The sequence below is a fragment of the Antechinus flavipes genome, chromosome 3, assembly GCF_016432865.1.
Source record: "Antechinus flavipes isolate AdamAnt ecotype Samford, QLD, Australia chromosome 3, AdamAnt_v2, whole genome shotgun sequence".
Lineage (NCBI taxonomy): Eukaryota > Metazoa > Chordata > Mammalia > Dasyuromorphia > Dasyuridae > Antechinus > Antechinus flavipes.
The window spans coordinates 223,538,743-223,566,516 of NC_067400.1; the positions used below are offsets into that span (position 1 = coordinate 223,538,743).

The following is a 27,774-nucleotide window of genomic DNA, read 5'->3' on the forward strand; positions in this document are numbered from 1 at the left end:
TCTCTAAAATTTCAGTCTATCCAGCTAACTGTGCCCTTCTGTTGCTGTCAGAGTGCTGGAGTCAGCTTGCACTTTGTAACTAGTTAATTATTAAATGTTTTGAGTATACCACTTCAAAAATTGGCAAATGCTACAAATAAGGGCTTGAGCTATTGTTTTCTGATTGTTTAAACTTTTAAAAGGTAATATGTTAGTAATACAGATTAAATTTTAAAATATCTTACATAGTCATTTCTAGTTGCCCCACCACTACATTCCATGTAGAATAGTTTCAAACCTTCTCTTTTTAACTTGTACCCCCAATTCCAAAATTTTGATAAACTCATAACAAGGGAATTATTTTTTTATTCTTTCTTCCTCTTTGCTCCCTAAAACCCAATCAATTACCAAGTCATGTCAGCTTCACTTTACAATGGATCTAGTTTGTTTCCCTGGCTTTACTATTACAAAACCACTAGCCTAGTTCTATTACCCAAACTTTATCTATTATTCAACAGTTTGTCTCTAGACTAATTTTCAAAACCTATCTTATTCTATTTTTTTCATGAATCCTATATTTTAGACAACATGAGTATAAATATCCTATATAGTCCAACCCATACCTAAATAAGAATTCCATGTACAGAATCAAGAGGTACTCTAGTTAAAAGATATTCAAGGAGTAGAAATAGTATGTTTCTAAAGCAGGCAGATCATTTCAGTTTGGATAGCTCTAATTATTGGAAATTTTTTATATCAAGACTAAATCTCACACCCAATACATCCGGTTCCTTCCTGAGATGTAAACAGAACTGTCTAATTTCATTTTCATATAATAGCTTTTAGGATGTTCTTTTAACTTTTCTTTTTTTGCTAGGCTAACTATCCCCACTCCTTCCACTGATCATTCAACTAATTGCTCATTTTAAAAAATCTATATAAATCATCTATGCCCTTCATAAAATATAATTCCCCAAAATGAATATAACACTTAAAATTTATTTTGATTCAGGCAGATTACAATAAAAATTTTACCTGCTTCATTACAGACATAATGTTTCTTTTAATAGAGTCTGGGATAACATTATATTTGGAGCTCCATAAAATAGTTGATTCATATTGAACAGAGTCTACTAAAACTTTCAGATTTTTTAAAATAGAAATTAAAAAATAGAAAATAAGAAATTAAGAAATCTTAATCTTATACTTGGAAAGTTGATTTTTTTTTAAACCAAGTATAGAATTTGTATTTATTTCAACTGAATTTTCTCCTTTTACATTGGTTTTATTGTTGCATACTACATTTTAACTCTGTAATATCTTTTTTGTGTTATTTAAAAATGATATAATCATACCTTCAGTCAATGTATTTATTCAAAAATATATTAAACAAGATCAAGATCAGCTCTTTGTAGCGCTCTTCTGGAAATCTTCTTAGTGAACCTTATTCTATTGCAGGGGAGAGGAGATGGGGAAAGGCAAAAATAAGAATTTATTAAGTGTATACAATGTGTTAGCCACCATGTTAATTACTTTACTAAAATTATCCTATTTGAACCTCACAACAATCCTGAGAGGAAGATGCTATTATTATCCAGATTTTACAGTTGAAGAAACGGGGGCAGACAAAATTTAAATGACTTGCCCAGAGTCACATAGCTACTAAGTATCTGAGGCTTGATTTGAAGTCAGATCTTTTTGACTACAAGCCAGAGTTCTATCCACTGGTTGCAATTCATTAACTTTAGAGAGTTAATACAACCAACATTTTAGGAAATGTAAAATCAACAGAATATCTGGTTTCTTATAAGAAGTCATCAAAGACATTAAGGAGGATAACAGGAAACTGTTAAACAGTTAATCTTTATTTGAGCAGTTAAGTAATATAGTATATATAGTCTCAGACACAAAGTCAGGAATACCTGAGTTTAACTCTGGCCTCAGACACCTATTAGCTTTGTGACTTGAGCAAAGCACTGATTTTATCTGAGGCCATTATTTTTTAAATTAATCCACTTCTTAAACAAGCAGATTTGAATAAGATTAGATAAAACAAATCCTCCCCTTTTGATACCCTATGTTCCCTTTAGAATTCAATACTTTGATTTTGATTTAATTTTTCTTGAAAATCCTAATTATATTTTTAAAAAATTTCCCTCAAACAATTGAAAACATATATGTTGTTTGATTTAGTTTGGGATTTTTTTGGTGATTTCCCCCCTCATCAAGCACAGTTTCAACAAAAGGGTATGTGCTCCTCATATATACCCAATAACTTTTACAAAGAATTCCATGAAGGAACATAAGCATACCCTACCAATCATGGTAACCAATAAACACATGTTTATTTGTCATCACATATTCAATAAAGCTTCGTGATTTCTCACATGATACAAGAAACTAGCCAGCTATTCATTAATGCCCATTTTGGCTACCTGAAAACCAGATTGGGATGAAATAATCTGAGAATTTAATCAATGAATTAGTCTTTAATTTACCTTATTTTAAGACATCATAACTAGAATTCAATTCAATTCAATATTTAGCATTCTTCATGGATTCCAGAAATCTGGATTTGTGTGGATCTACCAATTATGTGTTCGAAGAATCATAAGATGGTAAGTCTGGAATGGAAAGAGACCTGAGAGACCATCTATTCCAAGTCCTGAAGCTCAGAAAAGTTAAGTAACTTACCCAATTTCATAAAGGTTGTGTCAGGGATGGGATTTGAATCCAAGTTCTCTGACTTTAGAGCCAGATTTTTTTTTCACTGTTCCACAATGCTTCCTATTACAGCAATTTTAAAGGTCTAAGAGAAAGTTTCTTAGTAACTTAATCATTTTACTGATAAAGCCAGCAAATTTATTAAGAAAAGGACAGTCATTTATTTTTTTCTGTTTTGTTTTTTAAATAGTATTTTATTTTTCCTAATACATGCAAAGGTAGTTTTTGACATTCATCTTTGTGAAACCTTGTGTTCCAAATTTTTCTTCCTCTCTCCCACTGGCTCCCCTCCCCAAGATAGCAATCATCCAATATAGGTTAAATATGTGCAATTCTATTAAACATATTTCCATATTCATCATACTCCACAAAAAAAAAAAAATCAAAAGTGAAAAAAAAATTATGAGAAAGAAAAAAAAAGAAGCAATCAACAACAAAAAGGTGAAAATGCTATGCTTTGATCCACATTCAATCTTCATAGTTCTCTCTCTGGATACAGATGGCACTTTCCTTAAAGGGATGGTATTTAGCCAAATCTCTTAGACCAAGGACCTCTCATGATGGTGGACTTCAGCCATTTCACATGCCCTTCAAGGAGCAGATGTTCCTGAGAGCTACCAATCAACTCTGAGTGATTAACAAAATGGGAGGGCATTTTGAAGAACAAAATGAAGTTCTTGAGGCATGTGACTTGGATCACCCAAATCTTGGTCAAAGAGACATCAATTTCCTTATCATCTTTCTTGGCAAAAGGAAGAACCAACACTTCTTCAGCTTGTATGAGTAAACACATTGTGTAGAAATATACCTATTAGCCCAAACTTAGAATTTCTTTTACTCTCTGATTAGATCCTGAGTTAGATAAATCTTCAAGAGAGATTTCCCATACTAATTGGTTTCTAGATAAGGAAGTAGAAAAAGAGAAAAACCTTGGTCCTGATTCAATAATCAATTATTAAACATGATAGCAATATTCATTTCTCACATTATAACTGGTGTAGAATAGTAGATGAAATGGAGTCCAGAAATTTGGATTTAAATTTCAATTTTACTATAGTAACCTTGGACAATTAGTATAGAAAAGGAACTGAAAAACTATTATGTTTAACTCCTTCATTTTATAGATAAGAAAAGTGATACCAAATGTTACACAGGTAGTAAGTAACAGATCCAACATTTGAACTCAAGTCCTCTGATTCAAAATTCATGGCTTTCTTTAATAAGCTCTATCATAAATTTTCAGTTTTCTCATCTATAAAATAAAAAAAAATTGAGAATAATTACTTTCCATCATCTTTTAAGGATATGATCTAAGGATCATAAGTGGAATCTGTATAAAGTCTATAAAAATAAAAATACGTATGAGGCCTATCTTATAACATCTCTGCAGGAAAAAAAAAAACATTTTGTATACTTGAAAATTCCATTGAAATCTGTTAATACTAATTGCAATAAAAGGAGATGAACAAAAATAGCATTTAAAAAGTCAGACAGCATGTATTGAGGACTGAATTACAGGAATTGAAGCTGAAGAGTAAGATTTATTAGCGAGATTAACTGCAAAAAAATAGTACCCAAGTCATCGGATCATAGATTTAGACCTGAAAGAGGCCTTAGACATTTAGTTTAACCACTTTGTTTTACAATCGAGATAACTGAAAATCAAAGTTACATGACCAGCAAAAGACCAAATCAATTTTCAAATGCAAAATCTTAACAATTCCAAATCCAGCTTTCTATTTATTATATCAAACTGTTCTGTGAATTGGCATTTCTGTCAGGGAGCCAAGGATGAGATATTTTTTGAAACGAGTTACAAAGAAGAATCTTTCTCATAAAAAGGACAAGAATAAATTTTTAGAAATGAGCTAAATGAACAAAGACAAAAGATGAGGTGGATGATGCAGAGTAATTGAGATGCCAAATAGATGTTCCTAAAAGTTAGTTCCAAATATTCTCCTACCCAAGAATAGTGTTGTTGAAGCTATCACTTATCTTGGCAAAAGGAAGAACCAACACTTCTCCATCCCTGTCTGAGTAAACACAATGAGTAAACAGAAACAGAACTATTTATTAGCCCTTAGAATTTCTTATACTCTCTGATTAGATCCTGGGTTGGATAAATCTTTAAGATAGATTTCCTACACTGATTGGTTTCTGGATAAGGAGGTAGAAAAAGAGAAAAACATTGCTCCTGATTCAATAATCAATTGTTAAACATAAAAGAGCAATATTCATTTCTCAGATTGTAAGTGGTATACAGTAGTAGATGAAATATTTTAGAGTCCAGAAATTTGGATTAAAATTTCAATTTTACTGCAGTAATCTTGGACAATTATATAGTATAAGCAAAGGCATTTTAACAAGATTTTTATGTACTTTGTGGGCAGGCCAAACTCCCTGAAGGAGTCAGCAACATATCAAAGCAAGACAGGGATTTTTAAAGAGTAAATGGTGCTGATTATACCACAAGATGTGAATTTTGAGGTTATAAAAGGAGTTTGTTAACATGAGGAGGTCCTAAAGCCTAGATGGAAACTATGCGTGTCATTACCCAGAATACATACAGAAAAGCCCACTTAGGGGGGTATTAATATACAGTAACGATATTATAACTAGCATAGATTTACCCAAGAACAACAAAGAAGGGGACCTGTGTAGGTGTCATGTCTCAGGAAAGACTTATTGAGGTTTGTAGTCCAATATCCTCTTCTGTATCCTGTTGGTGTTACTTTCTGTGTTAAGTTTTGTGGTAACATGGTGATGTGGTTACAGAATATGCTGGTCTGCTCATTGTTCTAGTAAGACCCATTACTAGTCATTTCTATAGGGCTCAGGGCCAGAGACAAGTTTGGGCTGAGGCTACAGAAAACAATCAGAATCCCATCAGTGTGAATTCACAGATTTTCCTGTTTTGATTCAACCACCTAAGCTAACTAAGATTCCAGGTTAAAAAAAAAAAAAAGTTTAAAGGATATTATCTATTTTAAAAAACTTTTGTCAAAAAAAGCCTCAAAATCCTCAAACCTATTTTGAGTCTTCTTTATACCCTTTATAGAAATTGTTTTGGACCTTTTTCTCTCTATTTGAGCCACAAATCTTTCAGTCACATGAATGACCTCACATTCTGCCATTATGAAATAAAGGCTATCAAATATAAACAATTCTACATCTCAAAATGTCATCTTCTTGTATCAAAAGTTATTATCTCTCTCTTTTCCTTTTACTTTACCGCCTTTTATGTCCTTTATGTTTTTTCCCCATCAATCATCTACTCATTTTTTCTTTTGAAAACATCCTATCCTATTGAAGCAAGTTGGGGTCCCTTTAAGAAACTGTGAGTCCTTTCAGATTGATCTGTGATTCCTTTCAGATTCCCAGCCCCTTCTGGCTGAGGCATATCCTCCCCAGACAAAGTTGTCTTTCCTGGATGCCAGGGCTTTTGATTGACAAATCCTGGTCAAAAGCATCCCTTTGAATTCCAATAGGAGATCTTGTTCCAGCCCCCACTGGATCTGAGCTAACTTGGGTTCTCCCAGCTCCCATTGATTCTGATCTGTTCTGGTTGTCCCAGCCCCCATTCTGACTTGCGTGGGCTCTCCAACCCCCACTGGTTCTGATCTGCTCGGGCTTCCAACCCCCACCATGATAACCAAAATAATGAGCTTCCATCAACTAAGGTCTTTGCCAAAGGACCTCGGTAGCTTACTCAGCTGGCAGGATTTTCTGTCCACTGAGAACTGCCTTCTCAAGGCAAAACTCTATTTTCCATAGATCTGCCACTATAGAAATCAGTCTCTGGGTAACCTGATTTCTATCTAATGATAAACTTTCATTTTGCAACTAATATTCGGGAATGAGTGAATTCTTTCACTCCTAGAACCTGTGGCTGATTTAAAGGAGATTCTTGATAATTCTTATAGCCACTAACCTCTAGACCACCAGGGATCTAAACCATTCAAATAGCATCACTATCTTCCTATCTCTCTGAGACAAAGGGGCAAATAGTTAACATCATCAATATAGCTAAAGAACAATATCATTAACCATATGAAATTTAAAGAAATTATGAATAAAACATGGAAACATGGGTAGATAACTAAGGATGACTACAAAATAGTGGTAAAAATAGAATCAGGGATAAAATGTAATGTTGCTTGGTCTGTAGAAAAACAAGGACATCTTTATGCTGCTTGTAGGATTCTGAATTGCTGCAATATTTTTAGAAACTAGTATGCTTTTATAAGAATAATTGTAAAACTGTTCATGCCTTCCTTGATAGGAATATGTCTTGATACTACTATCCAAAAAGGAAGAAAAAAAATTACATGTACAAAAACACAATACACTTCTGATTCACAAGAATCAGAAAGCATATTTTGTAACTGATTATTGGAAAATGTCTGAACAAATTATGGTATGTGAATATGTGGTTATATTCAGTTGTATCCAACTCTTCATGATCTTATTTGGAGTTTCCTTAGTAGAGATACTGAATTGGCTTGTCATTTCCTTCTCCAGTTCATTTTACAGATAAGAAAGCTGAGGTAAACAGAGATAGCTGATTTGCCCAGAGTTACACCTCTAGTTAGTATCTGAGGTCAGTTTGGAACTCAGGAAGAGGAATCTTTCTGACTCTAGGCCTGCATTGCAACCCTTGTACCACCTAGCTGTCCTCAAGGACATATGGTTAATGTGCAGAACACAAAGAAACATGAAAAGATGGAAAATGAGAAAGTAGACTTGAAACAGTATATTCATTATTATGTAAAAGTAAGGGTAATTATAAATTTAACATTATCCCCAAACATGCAAAAAAAAAGACCCAAAAGCAAATACGGCATTTCTCTCATTAATTTTTACATCATTAAACAATTTATAGATAACAGTATATTAAGTTTTATGTATGATCACATTTATTTTATTTAGGTATTAAAAGGGCCTTTGTTTATTTCACTTGGATGTAATTTTTTTATTTTTAATTGATAAATTTTGCTTTTGTACTGATGAAAACAAAAAATATCATAGAAAAACATCCACAAAATATATTTCCTACACTGAAGCAAAACCACATAAAAGAAAAGTTCAAATTAAGTAAACTGAATTTGTAAATAAAGGAAGGACAAATTTGTGTTTCAATAGCTCTTCACAGGAGAAGACTAAAACTCTTGAAGCATAGGGGAAGAGGCCCAGTTCCTCCCTACTCCCCAAGAGCATGTAAAGGAAATCTCACTCCCTTAGAGGGCAGAGCCTCCTCTCCACACTGTTTCCTGATGGTTGTATGAAACAGAATAGAGATACTACGAGATCAAGCTGAGACAAGGAGTATCCCATTACCTGCTGAGACCTGGGATACAACCCAAAATCAATGCCTATTGATTGACACCAGATTTTCTCCAGTTCTGAGTAGTGAAAAATTGCGGGCTGTGGAAGAGTAAGCTATGCTTCTGCCCAGACCCTACTCTCCTTTCTGTGATCCACATTCACCTCAGCCTGATTTCTCTCTTATCTTATTCCAGCCCTGCCCTCTTCCCTCCACCATGTGATCTGAGACCCCCCTTGGATAGATTATTAACTCTCTTCATTGTATACCTTTTTCTCTTAGTATCTTTTCCCTCTGCACTTTGTTCCTATATTTGTTCCTCTTCTATGAAAATCTTCACTAAATTCTTAAGCCTTTTACAAGGTGAGTGTTGAAACAATAATCTTTTTTTTTTTCATTTAAAGCATATTCCTTGTTTATTTCAAGTTTGTCTTGCTTATCTTGTTCCACTTCTGCTAGGAGATCCATATACATGTTCAAAACCATATTGAAATCTTTCAATATAAGTTTTCCTTTGTAATAGAATTAATCTTAATTTTATGCAGTTAAAATGTTATTCTGAAAAGGGCACATAGATTTCACCAAAGGGTTCCATGACAACCAAAGAAGGTTAATGATCCCTGTTGTATAGGTTCCTCTTCTTGTATCTATTTTTTCTAGTATAGTTACTTGATCTTCCTTTATATCTTTTATTGAGTGATTTCCTACCATTCCCCAGCCACACTGAAAATGTTTGCAGTTTTTCCATTTTCTCTTCTAGAATTCTGTTACTTTTGTAATGGTTTTCCCTTCTGGAGATTACTTCTTTTCTTTTACCTACTTTTACTTATTCATTCTATTATTGGAAACTTTTGTTTTGTTGGCTCCTTTCCTTATCATATCTATTTGTTTTTCTGTAATATTTTTTTCTGTGATGATTTTTTTCTTTTCTTTCTTTTTGTTTCTGTTATACTTTTGGTTGCCAATGTGTACACTGCTGATTTCCCATGTGGAAGAAACTATTTATCACAGTCATGCATTCCAGCATTGTACCAAAATTATTCCACTTGTTGAGTTTTTGTTTTTCTTATTACTAATTTTTAGTTGTTTACTTATTACTAATTCTACTTATTTATTGATTAATTTACTTATTACTAATTTTAGAATAATTACAACAACAAAATAGTAACAGAAAGTCAAAATCCAGGATGAGTTATGGTTTGCAATAAATGTTAGAAACATTAAAAAGAATTTTATTAGTCTTGTTTGGGCAAGAGGAAGAATAATGAAGTGCAAATATTTCTGCTTAATATGGGTAGAAAGATGAAAACAGACAATAGAAAGAAGGACTTTGACTCTTCTCCATTAGTGAAAATATGTTTTAGTCTTATAAGGACAGAGCAGGCCTGATAGAAGGGGTCTTGGAACCCTAAGTTCCAGAGGTAAGTGTATGAATACACTTAATACAGAGGTAAAAATGAATTTTGATTCAGGTTTTCCTAACTATAAGCCCAACACCCTATCCACTATGCTTCTAGACAACTAAAATATATTTCATTTATCTGATAAAAAAATGCATAGTACATGATGTATATTGTCCATATTATGACATGTAATTGGAAGGGAAACCCTTTAAGGTATCAAATTCATTACAGTAAATGAAACAGATTGAAATATAATTGGGGAATTTTTAACAATTTTTTTTAACAAAGCTTTCCAATATATAAAATTACAATGCAATATAGATAAAGTTAGCATGTTTATCTAATCCAAAATACCTCTCATTTAAGCTTGACATCATTGCATTAATTACTCAATTATTTTAAGTTATTCAGCAGATATTTTCTATAGGAAAGATGGAGAATGACCTGGGCCACTGGGCCTAGAATTGAATGTTGTTATTGTTTCTCACTCAGTTCAATTCTGACTATTTGTGATCCCATTAGGGGTTTTCTTGGCAAAGATACTACAGTGTTTTACCATTTCCTTTTCCAGATAATCTTATAGATGAGGAAACTGAGGCAAGCAGACTTAAATGACTTGCCCAGAGTCAGATAGTAAACATTTGAGGTCAGATTTGAACTCAAGTATTTGAAAAATTATAATCTTAAAATATTAGATTAATTTTGCTTAGTTGCAGAAGGTAACACTAGTACCAATGGATCAAAGTAGTAAGAAAGAAAGAAAGGAAGGAAGAAAGAAAGAAAGAAAGAAAAGAAAGAAAGAAAGAAAGAAAGAAAGAAAGAAAGAAAGAAAAGAAAGAAAGAAAGAAAGAAAGAGAGAGAGGGGGAAAGAAAGAGAGAGAGAAAGAAAGAGAAAGAGAAAAAGAGAGAGAGAAAAAGAGAGAAAGAGAAAAAAAAGGCAGATTTAAACATAACATAAAGAAAAAAATGCTAACAATTAGAAGCGTCCAAAATTATATCAATACGTTTTTATGTGTGTGAGCCTAGACAAGTCCCTTAATCTCTCTTTCAATATATTCATCTATAAAAGTAATAGCACCTGCATCATAGGTCGTTGTGAAGGTCAAATGAGATAATATTTGTGAAGAACGTTACCATCCTGGGTCCTCTCAATTCTAAACTGTAGCATTTCCTTCCACTATATCACACTGCTTCTTCCATCAGGTTCCTAATGGCACTTAACAAGAACAAATGTTCTAGGCAAACATTTAGGAGTGTAGCCCATGGACTAGGCATAATTTGAGTAATTAGGGTGATCACTGAATATCCCACTGACTCAATTATTCAAGTTGGCTGCGGGTCATAGGTATGTGGAGAAGAGTCAGGGAGGGGAAGATAACATTTCTAGGATTTTATTACATTCCTCCAGGAACTTTTCCAGATATTTGATGCTCATAGTTACAGAAAAGGCTATATTGTCTGAATGAATAATCTGGAGCTTTCTGAGAGTGTGGTATTTGGAATTGTATAAGAACCTAACATCCTAAAGTGGCAATTGACTGCTATTCATCTCAATGGTGCCAGATTTTCTCAGTCATCATTGAACAAGGGATGGCACTTTGCCATAGAATAACAGGAAAAGAGCTTTATGAAGTAAAAAGAGAAATAGTGTTGCTTTATAATTAAAAAAATTGATCTAGTTATTATCTTCTGATTAATTATCTAGCAGTTTATATAGTATTATTTAGAAAACTAGTATTTTCTTTTCAAAGTACCTGAAATTTAGGTACATGAAATCATCCTCTTGAGAAGTGAATAAAGAAGCTGGTGTGTGTGTGTGTGTGTGTGTGTGTGTGTATGTGTTTGTGTTTCGATAAAATCTGCCATGAACTTCCACTTTCTGAGTACTTTCTCTTGTTTTCTAACATCATATGCCAGGAAAAAGAGAAAGTCTGAAATTAAAGAGTAGTTATTGCCAGTTCATTTAAAGGAAGCAGTTTGCGTGCAACTGCTTTTCAATTTTGGGGAAAAGCCAGACATGCTGTACACAGAATCTGGGAAAATTCCAGGATACATTTAAACCAGTATTTAATTATGAAAGAAGTACTGTTTCACTGAGCAGCTCCCAATCTTTTTTTTGTTACTATTTACAAATATATGAAAAGGAAGTAGACTGTGGTGAAGTGAAATTTTTAAAAATTGCAGCAGGATTAAAGAATACACTTGAGATTTACTTTGCTCAGGTCTGCCTGGTGCAACCAAACTTTGTTCTTTTGAAAAATGATTTCCCCTCAGGCCACCTAGCAGTGCACATGCGCATTCCCATCCTGACTGCTTTGACTTATTTTGACCAATGGCTGAAACCACCAGAGAATTCTTAGGTTGTGGCAAGGGATGTGGCTGCATTTCTCTGAAACTTTTGGAGCGAATGAAACCCATCGCAGATCTACATAGCACATTGTGATAGCAGCCCATACAGGTACTTAGCATCTACTAAGTAACTTTTCAGTCTGTTTTTGTCCTATGTCCAGGCGTTGAGGCCATGTAGAAAGAAAAGCCAATTCACTGCAGTTTTATACTTTCTTGGAAGCTCTCATTGGAAATGTTACAAAACTAGAGTGGTGGAAAATTATAAAACTCTTGTAAATTCAAGTCATTAAATCAAATACAGATTTAAGCTGAACGATTACTCTAAATAAGAGACTTTGGGGAGAATTTATGTTGACAAGAAATTTGTAAGCAAACTTGTTTGTTGTGCTAGAATTATTTAAGTATTTGTAGGTAGGAATGTAGTAGGGGCAAGGAGAGGGAAGAGGAGTGGAAGGACTAGACAGCAAATATTAAAGTTCAACTGAACACTACAAAGTATCCTCAAATAGAGAATTTGAAGTGCCAGTTTGTCTCTGTCTTGTAGCATGAAATTCAGATTTTCTTTCAGAACATAGAGAATATACAGAATATATTACAAAGAAGAGTTTGGGAAGAAGCTATTAGATTGCCAATTAATCCATTTCCCTATGCTAGTTTTGTCCCATAATCTCTTCTTATAGAACATGAAACTCCTAAGGCAGATAATATGCTTATAGATTTAGAATGAGATTGTACATTAGAGATCATTGATTTTACAAATGAAGAAAATAAGGCTGAGAGAAATTAAATGACTTGTTCAGAATCACACAGCTAGTAATTATCTAAGGCCAGTGAGCTCTGGTTTCCTGACTTTATCCAATATTCTAGTCTGTTTACCACACAGTAATGAAGTGCGCAAGAGTTCCTGTCCCTTGCTGTTTGTTCTGTTTCTCATAAACTTGAAGAAGAATATACTTCTTGTTTTCAAATATTAAAGCTTGTCCTTTGTCTTCCAGGGAGAGACTAAGAGAGCTCAGGATGGACTAGTGATAAGCAGAAATGGTGCTTAGGGAAGTCATTAGAAACACAAATATATCCAGTGGACTATAGGTAAAGCTTTAAAGTACCATAAAAAGAAAGATCCATGCATGACTCCTAGAATCTTGGAGCCTGACTGGGATTAAGAAATCATGGAGGGGAAGCTAAGGGAAGAGCCAGAGAAGGAAACAAAATAATACAGAAACAATAGAGAAGGATGATAAAATGCAGTTACAATGCATTGAAGAAAGAAGATTGGGAAATCTGGTAAAAAAAAATGGAGTTAAGAGATATGAAGTGAAAACATGAGAGGGATACAACCAAAAATGTGCTGAATTAGGCTATGAATCTATTTCATCTGATTTTCTCAATTTATTTTCCATTACATCTACTGTTTTCTCAGAATGTCTTCCTCTAGTGCCTCCTCTTCCTAGTCGCATTTCATCTTGTAATCTCCAGTAGTAATCCCTTTGTTACTAAGCAAAAGCAAAACAAATAATTTATTTAACAATTGTTGATACATAGTTTATTTTTCCTAATGCCCTTGAGATATACAAATGACTAGATATTAAGCCTGTGAGAGGCTGGGGATGAGAAGCATTGCAAGAAAGGAAAAGGTGAGGAAGTAGTTAGCCTACATAGATCTTCACTTTATCTTCACTAAAATATTAAGAAACTAAGAATTTTATTAGTTGGTTGCATTCTCAAAGATTTTCTAATCTGAAACCTAAAGTTTAGGTTCTTATTTCTAAAACATTTTGTTTTGGTAGCTAGTGAAAAAATATAAAGCATAGGTTTAGTTATTTCCAAGGAAAAAAATGTTTTTAACTTTGCCCAATAAAAAGTGAAAAAATTACCATTGGTAATTTGGGAAGTCTAATGACTTCCAAAAGAGAAATCCTACTAAATATTTTATTTCTTTTCTAGATTTACTATAGTTTCACCACACAGCACACTGCAAGAGTCTACCTGGACTTCTTATTTAATGACAATAATAATAAAAACTAGCAATGATAAAATTGTTTTAAAAAATTGGTTTATTTTGACAACAACCCTGGGAGGTAGGTGTTAGTTCCACTTTACAAAATCCTAGATAGAATCAGGCATCTAGTAAGAATCTGAGGTCAGATTTGAATTCAGGTGTTCCAGATTCTAGGTGCCATTGTTAGCTGTTGGATAAGCTCTAATCTATGAGATTTTGTAATAGTTCTAGGATCTGTACACTTCTAATGGCAAAGGGATAGCCTGAACTTCTGTCTTTTTCCATCTGTTTTCCCAGCTCAGATTATTGGCTTATTATAATCTTTGAATTGTTCCAAGTGGGTTAATCAGGGCTAAGTCTTCTCACTACACTTGTGGTTCAAGTTTTGTAAGTTCTTAACCCATGTCTGGATTTATTGATATGTCTAATTAGGAATTTCACTAAACTATTACTCAAATCAGTGAGAAATAACCTCTCAAGAGGTTCTGCAGGTTTAGAAACTGAATTGAAGGGCTCCTCTTTGGCCTGAGACTCCTACTCTGATTATCATCTTTTAGGTTTCCATCCTGGGCTGGAGGCTAGAATTCTATTCATGGAATCAGAGCCATTCGACTATTGATTGCTTCTGAGCTTGTTTCTTGCTTAAGTATAGAGGTGGGACCCATTAAGGAACACTTCTATTATCTCTGTTTATAGACACATCTCCTGAGTCTATAGATGCACACTGAGAACTGGGTAGAGTGTAGTGAGCTGCCAAAAGGCACCCATTACTGCACTGATTTGGGGATCCTCTGGGATCTCTTCCTGCCCAGATGCTTCCTCCTGGTGCCCAGTGTGGGCACCCTTTTAGGCCCTGCTCTTGGCTTGACTAATCCCCAATGTCTGAAGATTTGTCTCATTTCATGAACCTCCCTGGCCTGAAAAGATGACTCATTGACTTTTTCTTGATTTTCTCTATCAAAAATCAGTCTAGTGCATTTTCTAGAGGTTTGCTAGAGGAACTGGTCTATATTCTTTCTCCTCCAAGAAACTCTAAGGTTACATAGAGGTAACTGTACCTCTATGACTAACATGAAATGTTACTAAAAATATTTAGTTTGGAAAGTAAAGTAATGGAGATTGTGATCTAGATTGCACAGCATCAAATCAGGGGGAAAAAATTGAATTTGAGCTAAAGAACCTAAGTTTTTATCCTGACACTACAGTATTACTTATAATGCAATTATATGCATTGTGAAAGTCACTAGTATTCTCTGACCTCAGTTTTTTCATTAAAATGAGGTTGTTGAGTTAAATACAACACTCAAGAATAAAGTACTCTGATCTGGTAAGATCACATTAACATATTCTAAATGCTCCATTTTAGGAAAGATTTTACTGAGATGTGGAATATAGAAAGTACCCAGAATGGTAAGGGTGTCCCTAAATCATATCAAGTTCAGTTGAATTAACTTATAGGTATTAAATGGAGAAGAAATGTCTTGAAGAAAGAAGAATTGATAGATGTTAAGAAAGAAGAATTGATAGATGTGTACAAGTTTTGGAAGAACTCTTGTCATAGAAGGATTCATGTTTTTTGTTGTAGTCCCACAGGCCAAAACTATGAACAATCAGAGGTAACAGAAGTTGTCTAGAGGACAACTTATGCTCAATATAAAAAGGAAAAACTTATTTACAAACTGTAGAAATGTAGAAATAAATGGGTTACCTCAAGAGTTCTCCTTTACATTGGAGGTCTTCAAGCAAAGACTATGATCATTTATCATTTAAATGAGTTTCTTTTTCAGGTATTTATTAGGTTCAGTAGCCACTGAAATTCTTTTAACACTGAAATTTGTGATTCTGTGTTTTGAATCCTCTCTAAAGGTCTCTTCTCAATATGAACCAATGTTTTTATGATTACCGGGACCCATTAATATTGTGTCAAATCAGTTCCGTTAGGAATGTCTTTAGTAAATGTCCTTCTTCAATATCCCAATTTCCTTCAATGTCCCAAAGTTTAAATCTGTACTATTTGCTATGAAGATGGCAATCTTCTATTTTTCCATGTTGAATGTGCATTTTTGTCTAACTCTCTGCCACTCAAAAGCTACAATTAAGGTTCTGGCTAAAACTGGATCCTTTCACTGGCACATATAGTAACTAAGATTACTGGAATCATACATAATCACTATTTGGTGAATTTCACCTTTAGACACTAACAAAGAACAGGAAGATTTCAAGAATAAAACTGTATCTATATCTAAGTTTCAGAAGTAGAATGGTCTATAACCTTCTTTTAAAAAAAAAAAAAAAGTCTCCTCTTACTAGGTTTTCTTTCTTCCTTATTGAATCCTGCCAATATAATATAGTCTGAGTATCTTGACCTGAAACCTTCCTCCTGGAGACATCATGGTATTTACTTAGCTTCCCTGTCAAGTTAATATATGATTAGGAAAGGAAGCTAGTTCATGATTTTTCAATATTAGACTTAGAAATTGAATTAGAATTTCAATATGAGTGTGCATCTTTTCAAAATTAGAATTAAGCTTAACTATAGCCTCAGTTTGGAACTTCTTGATTTTGTCAGGATTTATCATTCCAGAAGTTTGTTTGCTTTTAAACTGTGATTAGAGAACTATGTTGTACTCATCAATGAGCATAGTTTCAGTGAGAAAGATTCAGACAGTGAGAAATTCTTAACATTTTATTTGTCATGGATCTATTTAGAGATCTAATATAAACAATGGGCCTCTTTCAGAATAATATTTAAAATACATTAAAATAAAAATATAAGTACATATAGGATTACAAAGAAAAACAGTTACATTGAAATATACTTATCAAAATGCTGTGGTTTTTAAGAAGTCCATAGAACTTTTTGGACTAGGTGATCTGAAAATTCCATTCCAGGTTTTAAATTCTTTGTCATTAACTATCCAATCAAGCCTGACAAGGATGGCCTTTCTGAGTATGTCAAACACAGATAGTCCCAGCACTTTGGTTTCTACTTTTACTAATGTCCCAGCAGCAGTTTTGACAGCTTTTGGGGTCCTCACTTGGTTCTCAGAGACTTGTACAAAATTAATACAAGTGAGAAAGTTTAAAAAAAAATTGGAGTGACCCAGAAAAATAAATTACAGGTCTCTCTCCCCGGGGGCAGTAATTCTTAATCCTTTTGGCATTGTGACACTATTTATATTTATTTGTGTATTCATAGTCTGAGTCCTTCATTAAGAGTTACATAAGTGTATGAAAATCTGAAGATCTTTATCCTTCCATATCAAGATGTCCCTTATGTGAGATTTTGATTTTATGCTAAGAGCATAGCAATTAAGAATGGGGGACATAAGACACAATTATCTGGTAGATACTTAGAAATATTCTTCACCCATTTTCTAAGAGTTTATATTTCCCTCTATTTGTGCTTGGATAGAGAATGGAAATAAAGTTCTTATTTCACAATGTCTTATCCTTCAAATTGAGTCCTGTGTTGTCCCCAATCTGTCTGTCAAGTGTACAGATTTCATCATATCAATTATTCCATATTTTTAATTATTCAGTATTTTCCATATTTCATTATTGGTCCCACAGGACAGTGTCATTATATAGGTAATTATAATACCCCAGATTTCATTTTGCTTTTAATGTTCATTTATATTTCTCTAGTTATCATATGTATTGTCATCCCAGTTCTGTCTTACATCAATCTACATCAATTCATCTAAATCTTATGTTTTGCTGAATTGCTGTCATAATTTCATATGGTACAATATTTCATTTTAATTTTCATGATTTGTTCAATCATTCTCTGGCTTATAGAGTCTCATTTGCTTTCCATTTTTGCTTTCCATTTTGGTTATTACAGGAGATGTGTCTATGAAAAATTGTTATTTATGAACTAGTCCTTTCTGCTTTTGAATTTCCTAAGATAAATACCCAGAATGAGGACTGCTGAATCAAAAGGAAGACCTTTGGATTTGCTATTTTTAAATATTTAGTTTTATTTTTGTTGAATTTTGCTTTTACATATCATTTTTAAAAATATCCCCTCCTCCTCCCCCCCCCCACACACACACACACACACATACACACACACACACTCAAGTGTACATCTTTTGTAACAAAGGAGATAAGAGAATGGGAAGGGAAGTCATTCAGCAAACAGAACCAACATATTAGCCACACTGACAACATATATGACATTTCACACCTATTGTTCCCCCGATTTTTCAATGAAGAGAGGAAGACCCTTTCTTGTTTGTCTGTTTTATTTCTTTTTGTTTTATTGTATATTCACACCAACCAGAGTAGATTTCCATGTTCCCTCTCATTCATCCCACTTCATACTTCATGGTCCTGTCTGCCCCTTGAACAATGACTTGCTCAGAGGGATGAAATGAATGAATGAAAACAGGAAACACTCTTTGCTTAACTGGAAGCTTCCTATCACTTGCTTTTCTCAAAGTCTGTTAAAATCATGTCATACCTATAGAGGTTTTCCTAATTGAATAAAAGTCCTAGGAATTTTATTTTACTTCCTACCTACTAATACAATCCCAATTATAGAATGTAAATGTTACATAATTTAATTCTTCTCTTCATTTCATATTTAAAGCTAATTCTTTACAATCTGAAATTTTCCTTTACTGTTCCTTCTCTTTTTCTTTTTTTTTCTAGTAAATTTATTTTTTATACACATTGCTTTATGAATCATATTGGGAGAGAAAAATCAGAGCAAAAGGGAAAAAACATGAGAGATATTTTTTTTAAAAAACAGAAAAAGAAGTGAACATAGTATGTATTGACTTATATTCAGTCTCCTTAGTTCTTTTTCTGAATGCAGATGGCCTTTTCTATCCAAAATCTATTGGAATTGCTTTGGATCACTGAACCAGTGAGAAGAACCATGTCTTTAGTTGTTCATCACATATTCTTGCTGGTATTGTGTACAATGTATTTCTGGTTTAGCTTGTTTCGCTCATCATCCAATTCATGTAAATCTTTCCAAGCCTTTCTCAAATCTGTTTGTTCATCATTTTTAAAGAACAATAATATTCCATTACCTTCATATACTACAACTTGTTCAGCCCTTCCCCAATTGAAGGGCATCTACTCATTTTCCAAATCTTTGTTACCAAAAAAAAAAAAAAAAAAAAAAAGCTGCTACAAACATTGTTGCACATGTGGGTCCTTTTTCCTCCTTTATGATTTCCTTGGGATACAGACTTAGTAATGGCACTGCTGGGACAGTTTTATAGCCCTTTGAACATAATTTCAAATTGCTTTTCAGAAAGGTTGTATCATTTCACAACTCCATCAATAATGTATCCCAGTTTTCCCACGTTCCCTCCAACATTTATCATTATCTTTTCCTATTATCCAATCTGAGAGGTGTGAAGTGGTATCTCAGAGTTGTTTTAATTTGCATTTATTTAATCAATAGTCATTTGGAGCATTTTTTATATACCTTTTCTTTTTTCTTTCAATTTACTGAACTTTTCCATTTAAGTTTTTACTGAGAAGGACATTTTTTATTGTCATTCTGCTAGAGTTTTCCATTGCTCCCTTTAAACTGCTTAACTAAGAACTACAAGAAAGCCCTTAGGTACAGGAAGAGACTGAGACAGGGTAGAATCATTGTGAGTGAAGGCATAGAATTATACCTATCTAAAATTTTTTTCTAATTTTGCGTTTTCACTTTAATCTCTTGGGTGATTTATATATTTTTGCTTGTTTTGTTTCTGATGCAGAACCTTGATTTCTTCTTCCAAGAAAGTAGATAGCATGCTACATCAGGAAAATACTTGGTAAGATAAGTTTGATATTCTTAATTATGACATTTGTTCTTATTTATTTTTATATATTTTGACATGATTTTCTATTGCATTGCTGATTCTGTAGTGCTCTATCACCAGAGGATATTTCAATTATCTGGAATTGGGTATATATTTCAAATTATTGCCTCCCAGGCCCAGAAAAAATAAAAGGTAAACTAAAACACAAGGTATAAAACTCTAATGACGTACAAATATTTGGAAGCTGATTAGAAAACTATTAAAATTAATCTGTCTCATGTCACTACTTCCTAGAAAAGTATAATTACTTAAATTCTATAGTATATATGGCAATCTGCTGCTTCCCTTGCTCCCTAGGCTTTGGCACAGTCACTGTGTGTTGGCAGAGAAAGAACAACCAATAACTCTGTTGATACATGCATAAAAGCATAATCATTCCTTTACTTCAATGTGTCCATAGATAATATTGTCTTTAAGGAGTTATAGATATTGCCAAAACACGTATCCCTGTAGATTTTGAGTTTTTATCTTCCCATCAAGAATAAGTAGAGTCATTCCACTTTGATTCAGATTTGTTAAATCTAAGTTATTTAATACTTTCACATTAAAACTACAAGATACCTTTAAGGTGTGAAGAGAGGTATCAGAGCTCTTAATTATTCCACTTTTCCTCTCCTCTTTGTCCATCTTTAACACTTCAATTCTGATCATGTTCAACAAATATTCAAGACTAATTATGTATCATTTAGATAAAAAAATTTCCAGGAGTATATATCCTTACAAATCTCTGAATAAAATTTCCAATCAGTAACCAATGTGACCATATGAAAAGAGATCTTGTATTATTCCTGTATTCATGATAAGAAATAATAGCTAAAGCCATAAGCTCATAGTGTTTTATTTTTATGTATATCATTTGTTTTAAAATTATTTTTATCTCCAAATATATATCTCTGCTTTCCCTATCTAAAGAGGTATCATTTATAAAAACTGAATAATTAACAATTGGTTTTTAGAACTGGAATGAACGCTAGGTTATATTTTCTTTATTTTATATTTCAGGACCTCTCTGTCCATTACAATGCTAACATTCCTGATTTTGAAACCATCGAAATCAAACTGTTTACCCAACTTGAAGCCAAATATTGTTCTTTTACTAGCAGATGATCTTGGTATTGGAGACATAGGTTGCTATGGTAACAGTACAATAAGGTAAAGAACAAAGAACTATTTAATTCTCTGCTTTATTTTATGTACACATAATATACTAAAAAGATGAAAGGAATGGCTATATAGTATCCAGACTACAAAGGCTACATAGACAGACATTTCAAAGACGAGTAATAACATTTTTTTTCCTAGGGATCCCTCAAAAGCACTTATGAGATGAATGAGATCTGCACTGATAAAGGGAAGGCCTGCTTTACTAAGTTCATTAACCCATTAAAAATTTGATAAATTCTTGAGTTGAATTAATATTTCTTTGAATGGGCATATTCTATTGAAAATTGCAGTGTTTCAGACTTTTGTCATCTTTAAGATCTTAAATCATTATTATATGAATATATAAAGTGTTAGTTAAGAGATTGCTGGTAAATAAGATGTTTTTACTAGATAGAAATATTTTTAATGTAATGAAGCTCAATACTTTCCTTTTCTTTTTAAACATATAATTTTATATTTCATTTAAAAAATGAATTCAATCATATTTTTTTTCCTTATTAGGACACCAAATATTGACAGGCTTGCAAAAGAAGGAATAAAATTTACTCAGCACTTAGCTGCAGCTTCCGTTTGTACCCCCAGCAGAGCTGCTTTCTTAACTGGAAGATACCCTATTCGATCAGGTTAGAAACTTTCTTACATTACCACAGCATATATCCTTCTCATTAATATTTTTTTAATTATTAAAAATTCTTATTAAGGAACTGATATTTTTGACTATTTAGATAAACCAACATCTTTAGAAACTGTGATCAAAATAAACTTCTTTTGCCTTGACATAAAATTAAATGTGTAATAGAATTTTTCTAAAGTAGAATTTACATATTTTTCTTCTATTAGATATTTTCAGTTGTCATATCAGAAATAATCTTACCCCAAAAAAAGCATTTTTATTTTTGACATGCCCATAATCACTATCTAAACTTTATATCTATCAGTCTTAAATTCTTTTCATTCTTTGACAAGAATAAGAGACTAGTGTGAAATAAAAGAGTGAATTTTGCATCAGAAAATTGAGGTTTGCTTCATAGCGCTAGTACTTTTTAATTGTATGAACTTGGGCAAATCTTTTAAGCTCTTTGAGACACTGTTTCCTCATTTGTAAAATGAGAAAATTATATTAAATGAGTTGTAGACTCCTTCTAGTTCTAAATCATAATGTCACAACTGCAGTTCAGTGTCTCAGGGTATTGCTTCTAGGAACTGTTGATGATTTGGCCTCTGCTTTCTAATAAAAATTACATTGTTATCCTTCTCTAGGAAGATGAAAAAAGTGTTTAAAGTTTATAATCTCCTTGAGCATTTGAAAATGAAATGAGGCTACATGTTTTAATTAATGTAATCTATCATAGCCATATGTGTGTGTGTGTGTGTGTGTGTATGTGTGTATGTATGTATGTATGTATATTCTTAATAGCAGGTCATATCAACACATCATAACAGCAGAGCAACTTTCACAAAAATAAATTGGATTCATCAAAAATTTCCATCAATTTTTGTTCTGCAATGATCATACAAATGTCTCCCAATTAGATTATTGTGGTATCTCCATAATTTTCTAATCCAAGATCCAGAGTATTTCTGCATTGATACCCAATATTGTCAAATGTGAGCATCTGGAATTATAAATGAGCCTTCTAAGGCAGCCAAGATTTCTAGAATATCTTCTGTGCATTGAAAAATTGACTTAGTTCTCTGAATTTTTTTCTGGTTTAACAAAGGAATTTTATTTATTGTACAAAGACAAAATAGAATATCAACACCTGATGAGCAATGTCATAACCATGTTCTTCACCTAACCAATTAATAGTCATGACTTAATTGACAGTAGTACAACTGAAAAACAAATGGGGAATAATACAATTTTTGAAGAAGAAGGTACAGATAAGGAAATTAAGGAAGATCTAGTTAACAGGGCACAGTGATATAAGTTGTGATTGCAACATTATAGAAAAAAAATAATATAAGTTGAGTAGATGCTTTCCATTCAGTGTTCCTAGAAATAACATACTTTCCCATTGAATAAATTTCACCATATTTTTTCTAGTTAATAATAAGAATTATGTTCAATGCCCTTTGGAGTAATTTTAAATAGAATATCAAAGCAAGACAGGCCTAAAGTACTGAATCAAATTATGTTGTTAAGGTTTAATCCTACATGTATTGGTCAACCTGCCATCTGGGGGAAGGGGTGGGGGAAAGGAGGGGAAAGTTGGAACAAAAGGTTTTGCAATTGTCAACTCTGAAAAATTACCCATGCATATATCTTGTAAATAAATTTTTAAAAAAAGATTTAATGCTACAGTTTAAAAAATGTTTTGATGTGAAAGAATTGGTGAACCACAGTCAATAATTAGTGACAAAATTAGGTGAGACACTAGAGGAAAAAAAGAGTCTGCTGTAATTCATAGAAGGTTGATCAATCAACAATTATTTATTAAGCTCCTATTTGCTAATCACTATGATAGTTGCTGGATATCCAAGGAGAAAAAGAAAAAATACAATTTTCAAGAATATTGCATTCCATCAAATAGAGAATAGGAGAAAATAATATTTAATTTTCACACAGTCAAAATTTCTCACTTTCTAAATATTATCTATATGTATCTTTGGATTCTGCATTTACTCTTAGGCTGTGCAAACATTTCACAGAATAAAATAACTTTAGATTAGTAAAGGACCTTTACTAATATCTAGTCTAAGTAATCCAACTTTAGAGCTGAGCAAACTAAAATCCAGATATATGAAATATTACCTCATCCATGAAGCCCTCCTCAAATATTCCTAACCACACTGTGTTATATCTGTTGTGATTTTCCATACTAATCATTCTGTCCTTAGATTTTTCTTTATTTTATTTGAATCAAGGCTACCCATCTCATGACTTTCAGTTTAAACATAATTGCTTGAAAGAATCATCAACCTCAAAGTTGCACATTCCAACCTATGTAAAAAAATGTTCATTTTCTAATTCTTGGTTTACTGATTCAATTGATTTACTGATCATATTTTTATTTATGACTTATTTAAATCATAGCAATACTATTATTTCTTTAAATATGTCAACTTATTTTTTTCTTGTCAAAAATTAAATATTAAGTTGATCATTAAATCTGATAGATTTGAAATGTTTCTCAAAGTTTTATTAGTAATTTATTTTAAGTAATAAAAACAAACTTTTAAAAGAATCATGTTCTTTATAAACCATATTCATCTAAGGCATGACTTCTTATAATGGCCTTCCTGTTCTTCAATGGACTGCGACATCTGGAGGCCTCCCTTCCAATGAAACAACCTTTGCAAAGATACTACAAAAAGAAGGCTATACTACTGGACTAATAGGTATGTAGATTTTTGAGGGTATCCATAATATTATAATTTAGAGAAAGTCTAACATCTAAAATGTAGGGATAAAATTTTAAGTATGAGAATTCTTTAATAAAACATATCCAGGTGTCATGAATAATACCATTTAAAATCTTAAAATTTATGTGTGTACCCTTAAGCTATTATTTTGCCACCTGTGAATCATTCATAATATAATTCTCCACATAGAAACAAAATAGCCACATTTAAACCTCAATAAAATAATCATGAATAAATTATCTTTTTCTGTGGATCACAATAAGGCAGCATAGATGAAATAAGGCTAGAAAAGAACATTTATTCTTTACAGGGAAAGAGATAATCCACTGTTCATTATAATCATTGCATATTCAAATATACTAATTAAAATACAGCAGTCATAATTTTAAATAGAATATTAAAATTGCTTGAAATTTCCTGTCCATAAAGCATTTATTAATCATCATGTGTCCAATATGGGTTGTCTCTATGGGTAAAGACAATAAACTAGCAGAACCATTGACCACTCCTACTCATGTAGCACAGTGATTGGATTGTTAGGCCTGAGTTCAAATCTGTACTCAGACTTTTGCTAGCTACATGACCCTAAACAAGTCATTTAGCCCTACTTGCCTCAGTTATCTGTAAAATGAGCTGAAGAAAATAGCAAACAAAAAAAAAAAAATGGCAATATCTTTGCCAAGAGAAACCCAAATGGGGTCACAGAGACTCAGAGATAATTGAAAGTGATTGAAAAAAACACAATGACAACAAAGATTTTACTTGGTGAGATTACTTGTCCAGATCAAGTTCTTTGCTTGAAAGGGCATGCAAATTTTTCCAAATGAAATAAGTTTTGCTTGGGCTTTCACTTTAATGGCTTACTAATGCTTTTTATTATTATTTGATAAGTGCTATAATTTCACATTCCCTATATGAATTTCTCTTTCTGTTTCAAAAAAGTATAGCTAGATAAAACAAAATGGAATATTGATTAATTTTCATGATATATGCTTTATTCTACATCGAGAGTATGCTAATCCTTATCTCAGTTATCAGTGGTTTTCTGGAGCTGATTGGTTATTGTGCTGATCTTAATTCTAATTTTTTTTTCAATGCTGTTTATCTCTCTTGTCTTATTTTAGTAATTATATATATTGGTCTCTGGTTACTTATTGTGCTCTGCATCACTTCATGCAAATCTTCCCAAATTTGTATAAATTTTGCATACTTAGTTTTTAAAATGTAGTAATATTCTATTACTATCATGTAGTGCAAAAATAGTAATATTCTATTACTATCATGTAGTACAATCTACTCAGCCCTTTCCAAATTTGTGTGCATTGACATCATATTCCATTTTTTCTACCACAAAAGATATTGTTATAAATATTTTGGTATACATGGAACCTATCTTTCTATTTCTGAACTCCTTAAGGTTTTTAAGGCTACCAGATTTACAATTGGACAAAAAGGTTTATAAAGTTTAGTCACTTTTCCAGCATAATTCCCAATTATTTTTAGAATGATTAGATCAAGTAACATTTTTACCAACAATATTGATAATTTTTAAAAGTTTTTTCTTTATTGACAAAAGTCTGTCTTCTCAGAATTTGCTACTTCTTTTTTGTAATAATTTTAGTAATAATAATGACATGTGAAGTCATGTAAAGTATATTTTCACTTTAGCCATGTTGCAAATAAATAAATAAAAAGTTAAGAAAAATTAAGAAAGGGAAAAGACTATTTCATTCTATATTTAGAATTCATCAGTTCTCCACTGAAGATGTATATCATAGCAACATTAATAGTTTAAGTGATTTCCTACAGCTATGGTGGTTCAGTTAAAGAAAGCATTTCAGCTTTTAAAAAATTTAATAAGACAAAAGCTAATTAATATTTGTGAAGTAATCTAAGATTGCTAGATGAGAAATATATGACTTAAAATATTGTCATCATTTCTGACCTTTCTATTCATGTCAGAGTTTGAAGAATCCAGGGATAACATCCATTCACATTACGGAATTTGAGTACTCTTAAATAAGAGGATCATAATTATATTGTAAAACAGTAGTCATTATAATATCAGTCATAATAATGAAATCAGTTTATTCACTCTAACTTTCAATTTTCAGGAAAATGGCACTTGGGACTCAATTGTGAATCCAGAATTGACCACTGTCATCATCCATTGAACCATGGTTTTGACTTTTTTTATGGAATGCCGTTTTCCTTAATGGGTGATTGTGAATATTCTGTATTATCTGAGAAGCGTGAAAAACTGGAGATGAGACTTAACTTTTACATTCAGATCATAGTCCTAGCTATATTCACATTTACCATTGGTAGATTCACTGGTCTATTTCCAGTTCCATGGAAGATAACCATAGGCATTGCCATCATTGGTTTCTTATTTTTCCTGACACAGCACTTCCTTTATATCTTGATTAAGTATGGGGATTGTTTCCTGATGCGAAATCATACTATTACTGAACAACCAATGAATTTCAAAAGAACTACTTACCTTATTCTGAAAGAAGCACTTTCATTTATTGAAAGGTAAGCTATAACTATAGCATTTTATCTACATTATGCCAGTTATTCAGGTAAATGAAGAATAGATCAATGTATATAGTCTTAGGAAATAAATAATGTTTAAGGTATCTTGGCTTTTTAAATAGACAGATTTATACATATATATATGTATGTGTGTATATGTGCATATACATATATATACACATATATATTTGTAAATTGGTTATAGATTAAAATTTGTTCAGTTTTGCCTGAAGTTTTTGAGTGTTATTTTATATGACTTGAAAATATTTCATTGTTTCAATGATGTAGTACTTTGTTTCCAATACATACTTTCTTCTATAAGTTCTATCTATTCAAATGGATCCATGTTCTCATTGATTCAGCACTTCCTTCTAATCCTATAGTTCCAATGCCATGTAGGTCAGCTCATTTAATGTGACTGTTGTCCTTGTGCTTCAAAAAGACAGAGAAGATCTTTCTTTGTTTCTGCTGACATTGCCAAGCTAATGGTGGATCACTGGCTGTTCAGATGTCATTTTGCAATTTTGCCCGCTCATCTTCTCTTCCTATCATTGGAATAATATATTTCATTCCTGTTTATCACAGTTTCTCATTGGATATATTTTTTAAAAGCCTGCTCACTCTGATATGTCTCTCCATTGTCCTTTAGATGATAATGATTTTTGATTCTTCCTTTGCATTTGAGCAGGAAGTAAATAGCAGATTGGATTGTTTTCAGGGAACTGGGAAGTCATTTTACAGACTTCAAGCTTCCTATGAAAGCAAAATCTCTTCTTTTCAACATTAATATTTTAGAAGAGTTATTATATGGCAGCAAGACATGTAATAATGCAACAGCCTCGAAAGAATCTTTTAAAATACAGGGCAAATTTAACTGAGAATATATGCATAGGTGGAACAGTAAATAGAGCATCAGATCTGTAGTCAGAAAGACCTGAGTTCAAATTTTACTTACTGTTTGATCCTGAGCAGGTCACTTAATCCTGTTTGTCTCAGTTTCCTCATGTGTAAAATGAACTGGAGAAGGAAATGACAAACCACTCTAGGATCTCTGTCAAGAAAACCCTAAATGGAGTCACAAAGACTCAAACA

The 27,774-nt window shown here is 32.4% G+C and overlaps 1 protein-coding gene across 1 annotated transcript in view; it reads left to right on the forward strand.

Moving 5' to 3' along the window:
• The first annotated feature begins 11,769 nt into the window (after window positions 1-11,769).
• Window positions 11,770-27,774, forward strand: part of ARSL (arylsulfatase L) — a 32,044-nt gene continuing 16,039 nt past the window's right edge. Inside the window, exons 1-6 of the mRNA XM_051984576.1 lie at window positions 11,770-11,887; window positions 19,510-19,566; window positions 20,617-20,766; window positions 21,280-21,401; window positions 23,998-24,120; window positions 26,259-26,682. Of these exons, the coding sequence (XP_051840536.1) occupies window positions 19,544-19,566; window positions 20,617-20,766; window positions 21,280-21,401; window positions 23,998-24,120; window positions 26,259-26,682 (842 nt within the window). The 5' untranslated portion in view covers window positions 11,770-11,887; window positions 19,510-19,543. The remainder of the gene's footprint in view (window positions 11,888-19,509; window positions 19,567-20,616; window positions 20,767-21,279; window positions 21,402-23,997; window positions 24,121-26,258; window positions 26,683-27,774) is intronic.